Genomic DNA, 17,771 nt, shown 5'->3' on the forward strand with positions numbered 1-17,771 from the left:
GGGTGGAGAAGTTACAGCTGTTGACAAATATATCAATAATATATCTGCTACATTATAGTGTATTATAAATTACTCTGAGTGTTTTTATACTGGTTATGAGTTCTAAATATGTGAACTTGAAGGTAAAGTGCAAATTATATATAGAATATTCTAATTTTCAAAAGAACAGTTTGTTAGAACATCCTTTTGTAGCCGTAAAGAAAATCACTACACATATTGTACGCATTTTATATTATTTAGATGTGTTTTATGAAGGAGAATAAAAAACTAAAATCGAATCAATTTAATTTATATTAAGACTCATTTTCTCCCAGGATTGTCATACTTCCTTTACTTTAGTCCCATGCAAAAACGTACCAACGAATTCATATACACTGCAAACAGCTGCTTACATGCCATGTGCAAACACACACACACACACACACACACACACACACACCTACATGCATGCATACTGGAGACAATCAAATAAAAAATATAGTTTTCCTTTGCATTTAATTCAAGGTGTCTAATCCACAGCTCAGTCTGTGGGCGGTATTTGTCACATTGAGTCTGAACGGCAGAAAAATGACGTTGCTTACCCAAGTCTGGAAGACGATGAAGAGGCTTGTTTACACAAAGCCCCAGCGTGACTCAATTATTCATGACTCAACGGCACGGTAAACAAAAACATTAAAGCAATTACACATAACAGTACGAGTTCAGTGATAATTATTTATCATGTGATAAGACCTGATGTTGAAGCTATATGCCGTACATGCCTCTTCACATGATAATGTTTTTCAGTGTAAAGCAACATAAAGTAAGGGGAAGTGGTGACTTATAATGTGAAAATAGAATGTAAAATCAGCACTAAAATCCCGAGAGGAAATCAACTAAAAATATATTTTTAAAAACCAGCAACGAGGATTCGTGAATCTCTGACCCCGGCACATGGTACATTTGGCGGCCTGGTCCGGCACATGCACCACGTTTCACAGATTACTGCTGAAGCGCTCTGATTCTGACTCACACACAGCTCCAATACAGGATGCAAAGTCACTGTGCTCTGATTAATCTCAGTATAATCCCTGTCAAGCCATTCAGTCTCAGCTCTGCAGTTGGTGGGAGGACGCTGTGTGTGTGTACAGGGTTTGGCGAGTTAACTATATGTCCATTGGCTACATCAACTAACATGGCTTTTTCTTTACAAAGGGAAGCATACAAGCACAAAAAGATACACTCTGTCCCCCCAAAACCTGCTGGACACTCGCTTTAGCAAACATGTTAATACAATACAGCACGTTCTGTTTCCTCCCACCCTCATTACTGTCCTCTCATGAGCCAAATTAGGCATTAGACTGAGCGCATGATGCTGCAGCTGCCTGAAAGCAAAGCCTCCTCTTCCCTTTTGTTCCCAACATCATCTTCCTTTCTCCATTACTTCCTCCTCTCATCTATTCCTGCTCTCTGCTACACTCCATCCCCTCTCTGTATTGTGTCTCCTCCCGCTTTCTTACTTTCTGTTCCACACACCATGTCCTCTTCACATAAATGCGTCATCTACAATATAGAGCACATGCTGTGTCATTCTATTTTGCTTTTAGCAATGCTAACGATAGGTTATAGGTTATTCTACTGTGAAATTGTGTGCAGACATTCATAGTCCTCAAAGGATGAACCCTTCTTACATCAGGTGGATATTTTTATTTTTAGTGAAATATCTTATAACTGCCATGAAATGAATCCATCATCTATGTGTTTTGTGAACTTTGGTTATCTTCTGATGGTCCAAATTTGTATTTGTATAAATTGGTTATCAATCAAAGTACAGCCGCAATTGTACTCTGTGCTTACTGATCCTTTCATTGATTACAATGCTGATGGTGTTTACGCAGATATGACAACCAGTCCCATATATATTAGAAATAGTTTTAGTCTAAAGGTCCAGAAAGTCTACAGCTCATGACAATGTAACCATGCTGAAATTAAGCAGGTGTAATGTTTACTGTGTTCACCATCTTTGTTTGGCATGTTAGCATTCTAAATGAGGTAATTAGCTCTAAACACAAAGTAAATCTGAGGGTGATGGGAATGTTATTATCTTTGTATTTGACAAGTATTGGACCAATTTTGACCTGATGATGACAAATGTCAAACTCATGGTGTCGCTTGAGTAAAGGTCAGGGGATCATCAAAGTCATGAGGACTGAGTCAACAGGCACCGAGGTTATGTGTATACAATGTTATTGCAGTCGATCCTTGTGATATTTCAGCAAAAGCCATAAACGTCAACCTTATGATGGGGCTAAAAGAAAAGTCAGAGGATCACCAAAGACACTGTGATTCATCCTCTGAGGACCACGCATGTCAATTTCAAGAGCTGTGCCGCTAGTATGGCTGAAAATATATAGATTATTTCTTTAGAAGCTAACTTTTGACATCTTTGCTCACTAAATATAATATCATCAACTCTAAAAATTACAATCGATCACCTTCATCACACAAATAATAGATGTACTACTGCCACACACATCTCCTCTCCCAACCTGATATACAGTATGTTGCCCATTACCTTTATTCTGACATAACCCTGACAACATTTGGTCTTAAACTTTTCTCTATCTAACAATTTGTTGATTTTTTTTTTTAATGCAATGTGCCAGACAGCCTCACGGAGCAGCTAGATTGGTTGTACAGTGGTTTTGTCCTGTCTTGTGTTATTTTTAAAATATCATTATATGGTTTAATTGAAACAAAATGAAAAAGTCTTGAATGAAAACATGATTGGCTTGGGTGACTTGGCTCATGACCTGTGTCTGGTCTATGACCTATGACCCTGAATAAATGCACCACACATAACAGACAATGCCTTCACAAGGTCTCTGGGGATCAATATCTGCAAATTACGTGACGTCGCCCCTTCATTATATCCACAACACCTCGGCAGTTACAACAAAAGCCAATAATCAACATGGTGAATGGGTTTCCAGATGAGTGTATGTGAAGATTTCTGGGTTATAGATTTAATACATGTGACCTGAATGTCTCTGAAGTAGAAGTGTGTTTGTGTTGAATTTAGTTTCATCAATGTCCGAGCCATTTCCAGGCATTAATCGTGTTTTAATTCCTGTTTTTTGTTTAGTTTTGTTCCTTCTGTTTTGCTTCTTGTTCTCAAGACTCTCTTCTCTCTCTAATCTCAATGAGACTGCCAAATTAAATTAGGATTAAATAAATCAAATGAAAAAGGAAACATTAACTGTGGAATAATCATTTAACAAAAAACCTAATGGTATTAATATATAATATTACTGAACTTTGGGCATATAAATGGTCAATACCTTTCAAATTTTAAGGGGAAATATGCAGAATACTAAAGTACCAAAGCTCAGTCTTCTCATTCATCATGTCTGATAAGACAAACCTTTACCCATCACTTAATTACAGGTCCTAGGAATTACCCTTTTCCAGCCCTAAGCCATCGGCCGTCTCTCCTGCAGTGGTTGATGCCCAGAATATATAATATGCCAGTGCTGAATAAAACATCAACCATGGCCTGAATACTGATGTTGGGAGAGAGAGGTAGGATAAGAAATAAGGGAGTGGAAAAGAGCAGAGAGAAACCACAGCTCACTTTCTATAGACAAACCAAAACCACTAAAGCGACCATCGCTGTCAAAACGAGAATGACTGAATCTGGAGGACACCAATGTTTCCTTCACTCAGAACATCTTCGGTCAATCACAGATTTTAACCTGGATAAACATTGTTCATTCACATTTCCTCGACATGAGGACATGAGTGCTGTTGTTGAAAATGCATCTGACCACAGGACTAGCCAAGAATAGGACTGGTGTCCGTCAGTCAATAACCTCCAGATCAGAGCTGACGTCAGAACACTGAGAACTCCACAGTCCAGTTTTTAACCCTCTGGCTACTGCATGTGCATGTGCACATGTTGTTGTAATGCTCGTTAAAGGATTTATGAGGTATACAGGTAATCAACAAGAGCATTTGTGAGAGGTGAGGTGATAGGGGTGACATTTTACATTCACACTTGTCAAAACAGTGTCACTGCTGCTGAGGATTGGTGAGAGACTTCCCTATTTGAAACCTTCGGGAAGGGAGCAGCCTTCAGAAGCTGGGGATCCAATAGCTGAGAAAAATATACCGTTTGCACATGTCAGAGGGCTAACAGAAATGTATGGCTGCTTAGCAAGCCCAAGCAAAGGACCGCAGAGTGTCCTGATGGAGACATATCAGAGTCAGGGCTCTACTGTGGTGAGGGAAAAACTTGTTTTTAAGCTGGAAGTCAAATAACAAGCAAGAGTGAAAGAAAGAGTCACTGTGAAGGAAGGAAATAAATCAAATAAAAGATGGGAGGTACATTGCTGCAGGGGACTGTACTGCTGGACTGGATCCAGGGCAGCATCACTTTTGCTGCATTGCTGATCCACAGTTGGCCAAAAACGAAGCACTGGTTCGGTTGGGACGAGTGCATTCAGCTCTCAAGTGATCATTTCAACAATGAGTCTCCGTCCTCTGACTCCTGAGAAAATAACAGACATGACGCACCACACAGCATCTACACTTGATACTCAGCCCAGGACCCCTCAAAGTCACGCCCATGTTGGTCAATTCTAAACCTCATGATTTACATCCAATGCCAAGATTCAGTGCCACTGCAACATATGTAGTGAGGCACGAAGTGAGGGTGGAGAGGTCGGGGGGTGGAGGGGTGGAGGGGTGTTTAGTGCGTTCGACTTTCACGTACCGGAGTTTGCATCATGTCACAAACCTGAAATTAACATTTGCCTTTATATTAACGATAACCTGGAAACTAAGTACTAACTAAGTTGCCTGTTGAACTCTGAGGTACTTGCACTTTACTCTCTTTGAAACCAACATGGTGAATGGGTTACCATTAACATCACGAAGATTCTCAATTTACAAAGAAATTAATTCAGAACAAATTTGAATAATTTCCAAGAAAAATGCCAAACATATTCTTGTTTTAGCTTCTCAAAAAAATAGCTTTTTTTCATAGATTGAACTAAACTGAATATACGTTAATTCAAAGAGCTCTGGGGGATTTTGATGGGCATTTTTCATTTTTTTTTAGACAAATAGATTAATTGCAAAAATATTTGGTGAAAGCAATCGTTAGTTGCAGCCTACCGGGAATTATGAGTAAAAAAATAAACTGGCATAGTACCAATATCAACTGATAAAATGTAGTTTCTCCTAAAGCTTCCAAGAACGTAAATCCCGGCAGATCGAGCGTCCTCCACACTTCCTCCTGTTTGACTTGGCTGAGTCCTTCCTCCTGCTCTCGCCTCCAGTATCTCGTCTTGAATTCTCCCTTTATCTCTCTGCCGCTCCCCATTACCGCTCAAGGCCGCTTTCGATCTACTTCTCTTTCCCCTTTCTTTTCTTCTCTTATCCCTCTTTCCTTGCACCGCTCTCTTTGCCCGTCCCGATCCATCTGTTATCTCCCAGCTGGAACTGTTCTACTGCAGTAGGCCCAAGTGAGGATCCAGGCTGGATGAGTCACCCACTCACAATCTGCTGCCCTAAAGCCCTGCAGGCGTCAGTCACATCCAAAGACCCCATTGCTGTCCATGGGCACACACGGATGTACAACTATGCACACTCATATGTACGCGTGCACATACCCTTTTCTGAGGAAAGTCAAGCCGGAAATGCCTCCATCTACACTCATACATGAAGAATTCACTTTAAATGGACCACGAAATTCCTTAATTAATTGCCTTTAAGCAACAAACTAAAACAAGACTGTTTCCAATTGCCAAATCATAATGCTGGACACAATACAATGAGAGTAAGACGTGTAGTACTCATTAGTATTCAGCACACACACTGGGAAACCTCCGGTCGAACAAGGGCTGACTACAAAATAAAGGATTACTGCTCTGTTACCCACTGTAAGAAATATACAACATCCAAATGTGATCGCTGTTTCTTACCTAAAAAGGAGCCAGACAGATTCATCATGCACTGTAGCTACTTGACTGATCATTTTGTTTACATACAGAGCACTACATTACATAACACTTCATGCTATTTCCACAGCGGCACAGCAATGGTGTCTTGGCCAGGTTTTTAGATTTTTCTCGGTCTCATGTTGAAATTCATTTCTCAAACATAAAGGGGGGACATCGCTACCTGGAGTTCACCATGGGATGTGTCTTTCCAGTCTGCAGATGTTCATTTCTAATTTGGGCTGCCAGTAAATTCCCATGAGTATTTAATTTCGAATTTTAAACACCAACAAGTATCTAAATTTGGAAAGAAATGTACATGGTGTTAACTCAAATCTGGTGTTACTGATGATATACTGAATCAGATGTACTGACATCCTAAATTCATCACCGCGATTAGATTCAATTAATTCATTTCATGACTATGATTATTATGTTAAAGGTAATGGAATCTTTCTGACATTGACAAGAAGCAAAGCAACCATTTTACCTGGAAAAGCTGCAAGACCAACCCCCCCCGCCAAAGACTCTTCTTTTTGTTTCCCTCCTCTCACTCTGGCACACTTTCTCTAGCTTTCTTGCCGTCCTCTTCATCTCCCTCATGCAGTTTCTATTTAATGAACATATTTTTGTCTTCCTGCTGGCAGTACACACTCACCGTACAGAGATAAAGTATTCTCTCTGCAACCTTAAGACAAATATAAAAAAAAACAGTTTTTTTAAACTGGAGTTTGATTAAAATGTAACAACAAGCAGAACTGTAAAAGACCCACAATGCAGTTTACTCTCTTTCTCCATTCGTTGAGGGTATAACAGCCCTGAAAAATAAACTTCACCACATTAACACTTTTGCACGCATACGTGACTCTGTCCATGGGAACAGCGCCATCATGAAAGTAGCATCTGCTCCAACGCATGACTCATTTGACTCTGAGGGGAAGTTGACTTGTGACGTAAAAAGCCAGCAATCGGCACCTTTATAGAAATATGCCAGACTGAAAGATTGTGTCTTAGCTTAAAATGATGAGGAGAGTATAAGGTGTCATTTTTTATAGCAGGCTGATGTTATTTTGAAAGTACAAATAGTCTCATGGTATTCAAATCTATTAGAGTGTATGAAGAAGTATATTTATAACACAATCCACAGTAAGAATGCGTAGTGGATAGCTGGATAAATAAATACATTTTTTTTTAAAAGCCAATTTGTAGTGGACCTGCTGCCCCGTGCTTCCATTCTTGTTAAAATGGCCCCGTGATTAATGCTCCACTATGAGCCTGGATGTCCTTGGGTGAGCGAGAGAGAGAGAGAGATGTCTTCCATCGGAGAAAAGTGTGATTGTGTGAAATAAATTACTTTATTTTACCATTAAATACATAATAAATTATGTATTTAATTTCTTAAGAAGGTGACGCTGAGGTTGTGTGAGCATGTGTGTGTGTTAATCTTATAAAACTCCTGTCACTCCATGGCATTCAGCCTTTTATGGGCCGTTTGTCTTTACAAAGTCGATAATGAAGAAATGCTGCAAGACCCCATGCACAAAAATGAGGATTTTCCATTTCTCACAAAGCAGATGCTGTACCCTTAATGTCAGACAGAGCCACGCAGCTAATTAGCAATTAAGTGATGCATGGGGCTATAAGGTCAATTTAGCATTTAAGGATGTGCAATCTGCTCCAATCTACAAATAAACCAGTTGACATTATCGCACGTCAGCTCCACTTATTTATTTGAATGTTTTATGTTGAAATGTTAAGCACCAATGGTCAACCTTACAATATCAATATATTTGATTAATAATATTGTGACATTTAAATTTTCTCCATAACACCCACCCCTAGTCTGTTATGTATTCTATTTCAATTTGATAGCATCTCTAAAGCTAACAAATTAGCATGTCATATCTTGCCTGTTTAGTCCATACAGAAACCACAGTGTAAAAATGACAAGTTTTCTTAGTGCTGGATAATTTCTTGGCTTGGCCCAGTTTTAACGAGCAGAGACTCCACGATACTGGTCCCAACCAAGACATAGTCCAGCACATAGCCACCCCATGAAACAGGTTTTGTTACCTTTAGACAGAACCTGACTAGCTGTTCCCCCCGTTTCCAGTCTTCATGCTAAGCTAAGATAACATGTTGCTAGTGGTAGCTTACTGTAAAGACATGCAAGTGGCATCGATCTTCTCATCTAAATCTCGGCAAGAAATCAAATAATCATATTCACAAAAAATTCAAACTATTCCATTTATGCTGATAACTATTCTGCCAAACTCCTGTCTGATTCTTTTTAGATCCCTGATCCCATCCCTTAATCCCTCTGACCTCCTCCTCATGTGTTGGGGTGGGAGCACTGCTATGGTCTGGTTGGAGGATGTGTGTGTAAGTAGCCAGATTGCTGGGTTGTTGCCTTGGTGAGTCTGGGCCTGGATTACAGGGCTATGGCACGGAAACAGAGGGGTTGATAGGAGCCTTCTGCCACTGGGAGTCTGGGACGATGACTCTGTGTGTGTGTGTGTGTGTGTGTGTGTGTGTGTGTTGGGGGTGTGTGTAATGCTGAGGAACAGCCGACAGGAGACCACAGAGACAGCTATCTCTGAGCCTCGAGCTGCCTGAAACGCATTGGGAGTAAAACTGTAATGAAGACTGAAAAAAAAATATACAAATTCATGCGCATTTCCTGCATATTTACACATTCAACCACGCGTCTTTATCCATGCACACTGAGAGCCACATAACTGTATGCATATTTACAGATATAAACGTTCTGACGCACACTCGCCTCACACACAAGCATTTGAGGCTGTAAAGGAACATCTGCAGGGAGAGACGGGGCTCTGATTGGTGACAATACACTCATCAGACAGAATTAACACAATCGGAGCAGCCATCTAATGTCCTGTGTGAGCTGCTGTCTGCTTCCAATCTGATCAAATGGGCTTTAAAACCGAGAAGAACACAAGCTTTTCCAATTGTTCTTATTATTCAACATTATGAAACTCTCGGATACCATTTTATTCTGATCTGCAAGTGCCGCTCTTCAAGAGTAACAACATCCCTGTGTCTGGCTTTAATCATCATCACAAGCCTCTCAAATGTCAATATGACATTAACAAAGATATAAATAACTAATGGCAGCATAAATGGACTAAAAATACAACACCATACCCCCCAGTGTATCGCCATATTAGATCCCAGCTGTTAAATGTGTAAATTAACTCCTGTTCTCACAAACTGCTGCATTGGTCTCAGTTCTTCAGGTCCAACATGTAATTAATAGAGATTCAATATCTGCAGACGCCGACCTTCAAGATATACGCTATTGAGAATTATAAAAATGAGGAATGAAGCCAACTGGGAGCTGAAACTAAAGGCCAATTTGGAGAGTGGGTGAACTGGAGAACAAGGACAGGATCAAGCAGCCTGTGTGTGTGTGTGTGTGTGTGTGTGTGTGTGTGTGACTCAACCAGGCTCCGGGTGTCCTGCTGTGTGAGGCCTGAAGCTGACTCTCAGTGTTACTGTGACTCACCACTAGAAAAAAACTTCCTCAAACACTCCCAGCTATCACTGGAAATAAACGTCAACTCAAAGCCCTGGAGTTAGAGGAAGGCTGCGGGGACAGATCAGTCTTGGACCATCAAGATCCCAGAGGTGACCTGTGGTGACCTGCGGCCACAACTCTGATGGCCTCCAATGTTACTGAGAGTCCAAAATAACTAAGGGATGGATCGAGGAAGCCGGTGAGTAACCTTGAACTGGTCTCATGCATTAGGCCTATACGTCTAGAAATATCACGTGATTCAGCATTAGAAATGGAAAACTTGCTTTAATTCAGCACTGTGTCCCGCAATAAAAGATAAGTGCGTTTAGAGGGCGCCGAGGTCGTGGCGTGTCGCTGCTGGTTTGAGCGGATTTCCGCCAAGGCGCACTTAACGATTGCATAACATGGTGCGCGTCGGAGTTCCCCTTGTGGTTGGCTGAGAGAGAAACACCGATTTAAACCGCCCTTCGTTTGGGGCAACAACTTGCGCATCAGTGCGAGCGGCTGCCATGAGCTGCAGCTCTGATGCTTTTTTTCTGTGCGGAATGTCATCTGAAGGGTACCGAGAGGAGCTGACATCCCCGACATCACTCATCCTCATCATCATCACATCGTCGTGCCACCTGCCTCCCAGACGGCCAAACAGAAACAGGCCCGAATGAATGAATGTCTTCGGCGTTATGCATCAAATAACCTCTGTGAATTACAACGGCGAATGCAGTGCAAAACACGAGTAGCCTAATAAATTATTCCACTGGTGCAATGCTGCACCATCTTTTCCCGTGGATTTCAGCACCGGGAAAGCAATGAGTAAGTGATTTAGAGGTAACAGATGGAGAACGATTACAGCAGCCGTGTGCAATACGAGTGCAACACGAGCTGTTAAATTGAGACAAATCTCGACTATCCAAACGCCACGCTACTGTTGTTGTTTTTGACAATAACACACTCCCCAACATGACGATGTGAGGAGATCTGGCGTGCAGGGCGTCGCGTGCCTCTTACCTGAGTGGCTTTGTGGAATTGCTTCTTCAGCCCCGCTACAGACATGGTTGCTGCACGGTGGTTCTAACTGGAAGTAAATTATGGACTTGATGCTGCAGGTTCGTGAGGGAGGAAAATCTCGGCCCTAATTGTATCTGGTGATGATCTTGCAACCGTGGCTAACCCCCGTCTACGCTGGTCTTCGGCAGAGGGATCTCCTGTGGGAAAGGGGCTGACTAAAGTGCCGGTCAGGCTATTGGACGTCAGACCCACATGTCTTAAAAAACGGCGCTGACGTCGGAGCCAGCTCCTCTTAAAGCGGCCGCCTCCTCACCACGGTTGAGTATGTAGCAGGAGGCTGAGCTGTTTCTAATCTAAACGGGTTTAGTAGATGGACGAGGACAAACTTGGGGAGGGCGACATATCTTTAGACCGGTGCTGGACTGTAACAGAGTACATTTACTCAAGTACTGTGCTTACAAAGTCGAGGTGCATGTAGCCTACATGAGTATTTCCATTTTATGCAATTGAATACTGATGACTAAAGATACTCCACTACATCTCAGAGTTTAGAGCTATGGCCTCTCTACTCCACTTCATTTATCTTACAGCTTTGGTTACTTTTCAGATTGCCATTTTTTAAATGCCCTTCCCGAAAACAATGTAACTACAAATTTCGTGATTTTGGATTCTTCTGATAAACGGAAGGACTAAGTGTTCCTTTGTGTTGAGAAAAATAAGCAACATAATTAAAACATTTCTTGGATTAACTGGGAAATGCGTTGAGCTGAACACAGGGCTATTTTTTCTTATATGAAAAGTTGACTTTTTAGATATACAGTGATGTGAAAAAGTATTTGCCCCCTTCCTGATTTTTTTATTTTATTTGTCACACTTAAATGATTCAGATCATCAAACACATTTTAGTATTAGACAAAGATAACCCCAGTAAATACAAAATGCAGTTTTTAAATGATGATTTTATTTATTAAGGGAACAAAGCTATCCAAACCGACCTGGCCCTATGTGAAAAAGTAATTGCCCCCTCCTTGATAAATCATGAATGAACTGTGATTAACCACATTTTTTTGGAAAGCTGAGTTCAATTTCACTAGCCACACCCAGGCCTGATTACTGCCAGGACTGTTGAATCAAGAAATCACTTAAATAGAACCTGTCTGACAAAGGCTAAAAGATCTCAAAAAGCAACACATCATGCTGCGATCTAAAGAAGTTCAAGAACAGATGAGAAACAAAGTAATTGACATGTATCCGTCTGGAAAGGGTTGAAAGCCATTTCCAAGGCTTTGGGACTCCAGCGAACCACGGTGAGAGCCATTATCCACAAATGGAGAAGACTTGGAACAGTGGTGGACTAACAAGACAAAAGTTGAACTTTTTGGAAGGTGTGCGTCCCGTTACATCCGGCGTAAAACTAACACAGCATTTCATAAAAACAACATCATACCAACAGTCAAAGATGGTAGTGTGATGGTCTGGGGCTTTGCAGCTTCAGGACCTGGACGACTCGCCATAATTGATGGAACCATGAATTCTGCTCTCTACCAGAAACTTGGGGTTATGCAGCAGGACAATGATCCGAAACACACCAGCAAGTCCACCTGTGAATGGCTCAAAAAAAGCAAAATGAAGGTTTTGGAGTTGCCTAGTCAAAGTCCGGATTTAAATCCGATTGAGATGCTGTGGCATGACCTTAAACAAGCCGTTTCTGCCCGAAAACCATCCAATGTGGCTGAATTAAAACAATTCTGCAAAGAAGAGTGGGCCAAAATTCCTCCACAGTGATGTGAAAGACTCATTGTTATCGCAAACGCTTGATTGCAGTTGTTGCCGCCAAGGGTGGCACAACCAGTTATTAGGTTTAGGGGGCAATTACTTTTTCACATAGGGCCAAGTAGGTTTGGATAGCTTTTTTCCCCTTTTAATAAATGAAATCATCATTTAAAAAACCGCATTTTGTATTTACTGGGGTTATCTTTGTCTAATACTAAAATGTGTTTGATGATCTGAATCATTTAAGTGTGACAAATATGCAAACAAATCCGGAAAGGGGCAAATACTTTTTCACATCATTGTTTATGATTCTTAAACATATCCTGATCTTACAATCAAATATTGTGCAATGCTGTATATTAAACTACCCAACTGTATATAAAGTATAGTCAAAATGATCTACAATGCAACATCCAGATCCATGCAGCAGGAATATTAATCTCAAAACATCACATTTAACAGTAAAACACTTTTGGGGGGGGCATTTTATTACAGCATGAGTATTTTTACATTGGATAATTTAAGTACATTTTACTGATAATACTTAACATTATCTTTTACTTAAGTAATGTTTCTGAATGCAGGGCTTCTACTTCTATTGGAGTATTAGTAGTTGTACATCGGTAAATAATCTGAATCCTTCTTTACTGGTTTAGACTCTCAGCATTGATAGATCACATTTTTTAGTGATATGCTTTACTGCATGTTTTGTTGTCTTGATGAAGGGTTTGAAGAAGAAGTTGATGAAGAAGCTTTACACTATACCATCACCTGAGAAATAAAGAGAGAAACACTTGGATATACAAATAGTTTTCGGTGCTCACAATTTTAATGAGTCAATGACTTGTAAAGAGAAACCTGACAGCTTTAACAGGCACCACTTCTCCAGCACCCTGGACAGCGCCCATCAACAGACAGACAAGTCAGACAGACTTAGTAACGTTCCTCCTATTCCATCAGTGAAACCAGTTCTACAGTACACATAGACTAACGAATGAAAACTTATAAAAGAAAAGCAACGAGGCAACATCTGCACACTTTCACACACGGCGAGCTGTGAGCTGAGAGACAAACGAGAATATATATAAAAAAGAATACCTTCGTTTGGATGATAATTATTAAAACAACATTTGTATTTGACTGTAGCTTGAGGAAGTTTACTGAGATACATGCTAATTACTGAATTTATGTCGATATCGAAAGTTAATTTTTGACCCTGGAAACAACTGGAATCAGCGGTTTTCAATCTCACCACACGGTCCATTAGATGTTCTGGAGCTTTGGATCGTATCACACGATCCTCCTCAAGAATTTGCCCAGTTGTGATGGAGTAGATGATCATATTTCTGAACACTTAAAGGACCTTGTGGTGACATTGTTTTTGTCAGCTATTGACAGCTTCCCACACTGTGGACAAAACATAACTCAAGTTTCTAACTTTCCAAATCATATGTGAATGAGTATACCAACACGTAAAATCATGACCATGTGCCATCTCGTGCCATCAATCAGTCAACTCAGACAGCGCCTATGGTGCGTAAAGGCACAATATGCTGCTGTTGTATCATGGCACTATGTTGGATACCTGATTTATTTCAAACAAAACTGAAGGTGAGCGTGTCGGAATTCATTCACAGATAATAGCGGATGTGGGCTTATAAGCGTCATGTAATACGTATAGAGCTAAAAGACATTGTGTAGTAAAAAAACAACGCACATTTCTGCTAATGCACACGTTTCTAACCGCACTGTACCGGTCCGCTAGGCCCACCCAAACTCAATCCCAGTCATCACGATATAATTTGGCTGATAGGATTTAAATCCTGCACGGATCTGCGGCACTAATGCGAATAATGGCTCTGAATTAAAGTTAATGAGTCACCTGCACACATTTATCAGCTCAGAGGCAGCCCCCTCGACGCCAGATGGCTGGTCGATTGTGGTAGGACTACTTGGCTAGACAGTCAGAGACGGGTCCCATATGGTCACTGTTACAGCCCTGGAATAAGACTCGGAGTGACGATCACCAAATGGGCTATCGCGTCCTAAATACGGCCATATCTGCGACTGTGAAATGTCCAAATAAACCAAATAGAGGCTGTATGTTTCGAAGCTGCTTCCGTGTAGGAACTTAACTCATTCAGTCGAGAGATGCAACCTTTAGGATACAGCAGAGTTGTGAAATGTTATATTTATGACCTGTCACCTCCTCCTTTCTAACATGAGTAACGCGTTTACACACAGCTCGTCTCTTGATCTCGACGCGTAATTGCAAAGCAAACACAGTGTATGTACACCAGGCCAATACACTGCTGTAATTAACGCATGCAGTGTACATAATCGTCACCATTAGACCACACACTGGGTGTAAGAAATGCAAAAACACACGCAGGCTATGAACTGTGGGACCAATCCACACAAGATTTGCGTATGTTTACATCCACACATCCTCTTTGTATGTGTGTTGTTCCACAACTCCATCATTATCAACACTGCGGTTTGACTGCTTGATCTTACTGGGCTTTTATTCTCACAGTGTTTAAAAGTATGTACTCATGTAACGACCAAACTCCACCACAACGGATTATTTAAAGAGGCTGTGCTGGTTAAAGTAAGGACAAACATTTGTTATGTTAGTGGCGCCATCCTGTGGAAGAAGAAAGGAATTATCAATCTATCTATCCATCCATCCGTCTCTCTGTCTGTCCGTTGCTGACACCAAACAAAACTTCTGCTTTTAATGAAATGTCAAAAAGGTAATCCTGAAAATGGGTTGCAAAGGCAATTCAGTCATTTACAAATCACTGACGCATATATCCATCTGACTTACTTAAGATACCACCACATGCAGAGTCTACGTCACAAACATAAGACTTCAGGGGTCAAAAGTGAAAAACATAATCACTGAGGACGTCAAAATGATAATTATATATAAGATGTATATAATATGTATATATGTATACAAGTCCTGTTTTTATAAATTATACAGCTCTGCCCAATAATTCCCAATCTATGATGCTTTGCTTCCACCTGGTGGTAGGAAATGATGCAGCAATCGAGATGCGTACGTGTGTAAGAGGGTGAAAACTGCCATTCATTCAACACATATGATTACAGTATGTTGCATGAATCAGATCAGACCAGCTCCACAGTGAAAGCTGCATACGTATATGAGGGTACATCGGATATATTGCAGGAGCACCCTGAACACCTGTTGTCTGAGTAGCTCTTGTTGGCTAACAGAGGAATTAGGAGTGATACATCAAACCGGCTGACAGTGACCTGAATGCAGGTCTTTGCTCAGTTTTCCTGCTCGCCGGCCTCAGCGGGCAGCTCTGATAAAGTGCTTGGTCCCACGGCTCAGTGATCTGTATGTGCGTGTGTGGCCTGAAGTGAGTGTCCATTTGTCTTAACTCATGAGGCGATAAATCTCACCTGCACTGAACAGACAGATGGAGGCTGAGCTCAAAAGAAATATGAGATTGTTGCCATTAACTTTAATACACTGACCACCGGTCTCATTTTTTGTCATCATCTCTGACTGAAAGTTGGACCAGCATGAAGTTTTCTGATTAACACACTACTGACACGTTCATGTTTTATAACAGAGTGACGGTGATCTGTTTTTAACATGTATGACAGTCGTATTTGTACTTTTAAAATCTCATTTCTGCCGTATATGTTGGATTTAGAGCTGAATACCTAATATTTCAATGCTAACTGATGTAAATATTCCTCACTTTCGTAACCAATGATATCATAACAATATCTGTCAAACTCATGTTCCAACTTACTCACATGGGAACAAGCCCCAGAGATACTTGAACTCAGTGGTGGGCCGTCAGGGCCTGCAAGGCCTTCTCTGCTGGCCTAAACAGAATCACAAAGTTATATCTATTTTATAATTTAATAATTTTTCTTAAATACACTACATGTATTATAATTTATAAAAATATTTTTCCCATTATCTTATTTTCTCATTCCACAGCTACTGTCTTCCTCCGTTGCTCTGCTTCCAGTGCAGCTTGTTTTAAGTAGAATGATATTTGAATGGCCTGTGCTCTTGAGTGTGTGGCGGAATTGCAATTTTAGCTGAATTGATTTTGACTCATTGTTCGTTAATGCCGCCGCATCCCGTCATGCCGGTATTCATGTATCTGCACTCATAGTGTATTTGTGCAGGAAAATATTTGTGTATTTTGCAGGCCCAGGTATAAAATGCACGGCCCGCCACTGGTGTACACTGACTGTGCCTCAAAATGGGTGTACAGGGAAGTAACCAGGTCCCTCCACCTGAAGGGCCTAATGTCATTTTCATGAAGAACAAGTATGGTGAAGCGAGTTGTCAGCATTTGAATGAATGGGTTAATGAATGTGGGTTTCCTCAATGAGGATCATTTAACAGATCAGATTAAAAAAGTTACGGAAATGATAGAAAGTCACAATAGAAGTTTGAAAATGTGGAAGGATGAATCTGAAAGTAGGGAAAGAAAGAAACTGTGTAAAAAGATGTCTAAAGTAGATAAACCAAATGAGAAAGAGGCAGATAAAGCTTCTCAGATATCTTCTTCTCTCTATCCCTCACTGCACAGGGTGGATCCTGAACTTGACGCATGTCCTCCCCCACCTCCACCATATGTGGCCCCTCCACCCGGTCAAGCAGCACAGCAAGGCCCACCCACACCAAGACAGCCTGACTTCGACCCATCTCCAACCAGCAACCTCACGAGCACGATCTCCTCCGTCGCCAACCTCATGCAGCAGGCCGCACACGCCATGTCCCAACTAGGCAGCCCAGACAAGTCACAGGAGGACCTGGGACGCAACTGGAGACGCAGTGAGAGGTTCCCACAACCACTCATGTGACACCAGAAGTGGACGAGGACCAAGAACAGACGAGGAAAGACTTGAACTCTCATTCCCGATGGTCCAAGTGGCAGGTCCAAATGGAGCAATGATGGTCCACAGACCCTGGACTGACAGAGACATGACCGACACACTGGCACATCTGCCAGACCCCCTGTTTGTAAAATCTCTTTCAGAACGTTGACGTAAATTGGCATTACCTATAGCGTGAATCCGGCGATCCGAAGACAAATGATGGTGGGACCTGATTTTAAAAGGGAGCACAGTTTGAAGACCACGAGATGACCAGCTTTGTAAAGTCAGGTAGGTCCAAAGTCACCTACCTTCACTCACCTCATCTGAGGATTAGTAGTCATGCACATATAACCACCTGAACCTGTGTAATGTTAGTATGTGTTTGTTTGTATGGAGGCGTGGGTTCAAATCTCACTTCTGACCGCCAGTGATTTTAATTCACTGCCGCTGTTATTCTATAAGCTGCCTCTGAACAGCAGATCAACCACTATACTAATTGATTCACAATTTTATGTATATATATATATATACACACAGTATATGATACCTAAGTTTTTAAATGTACGTATGTAAACACATATAAATAAACA

General features: G+C 41.2%; 1 protein-coding gene across 12 annotated transcripts in view; it reads right to left on the minus strand.

The window, feature by feature from the left end:
* Positions 1–10,760, minus strand: part of sh3gl2a (SH3 domain containing GRB2 like 2a, endophilin A1) — a 33,784-nt gene extending 23,024 nt beyond the window's left edge. For 6 of the 12 annotated variants that reach the window (XM_031863088.1, XM_031863082.1, XM_031863084.1 and 3 more), the window contains exon 1: positions 10,528–10,760. In XM_031863088.1, the coding sequence (XP_031718948.1) occupies positions 10,528–10,572 (45 nt within the window). In that variant the 5' untranslated portion in view covers positions 10,573–10,760. The remainder of the gene's footprint in view (positions 1–10,527) is intronic. The other 6 variants (XM_031863090.1, XM_031863089.1, XM_031863085.1 and 3 more) reach the window with 2 other exon arrangements.
* Positions 10,761–17,771: the final 7,011 nt, after the last annotated feature.

The sequence above is a fragment of the Anarrhichthys ocellatus genome, unplaced genomic scaffold, assembly GCF_004355925.1.
Source record: "Anarrhichthys ocellatus isolate YVR2014 unplaced genomic scaffold, GSC_Weel_1.0 scaffold28, whole genome shotgun sequence".
NCBI classification, from domain to species: Eukaryota; Metazoa; Chordata; class Actinopteri; order Perciformes; family Anarhichadidae; genus Anarrhichthys; species Anarrhichthys ocellatus.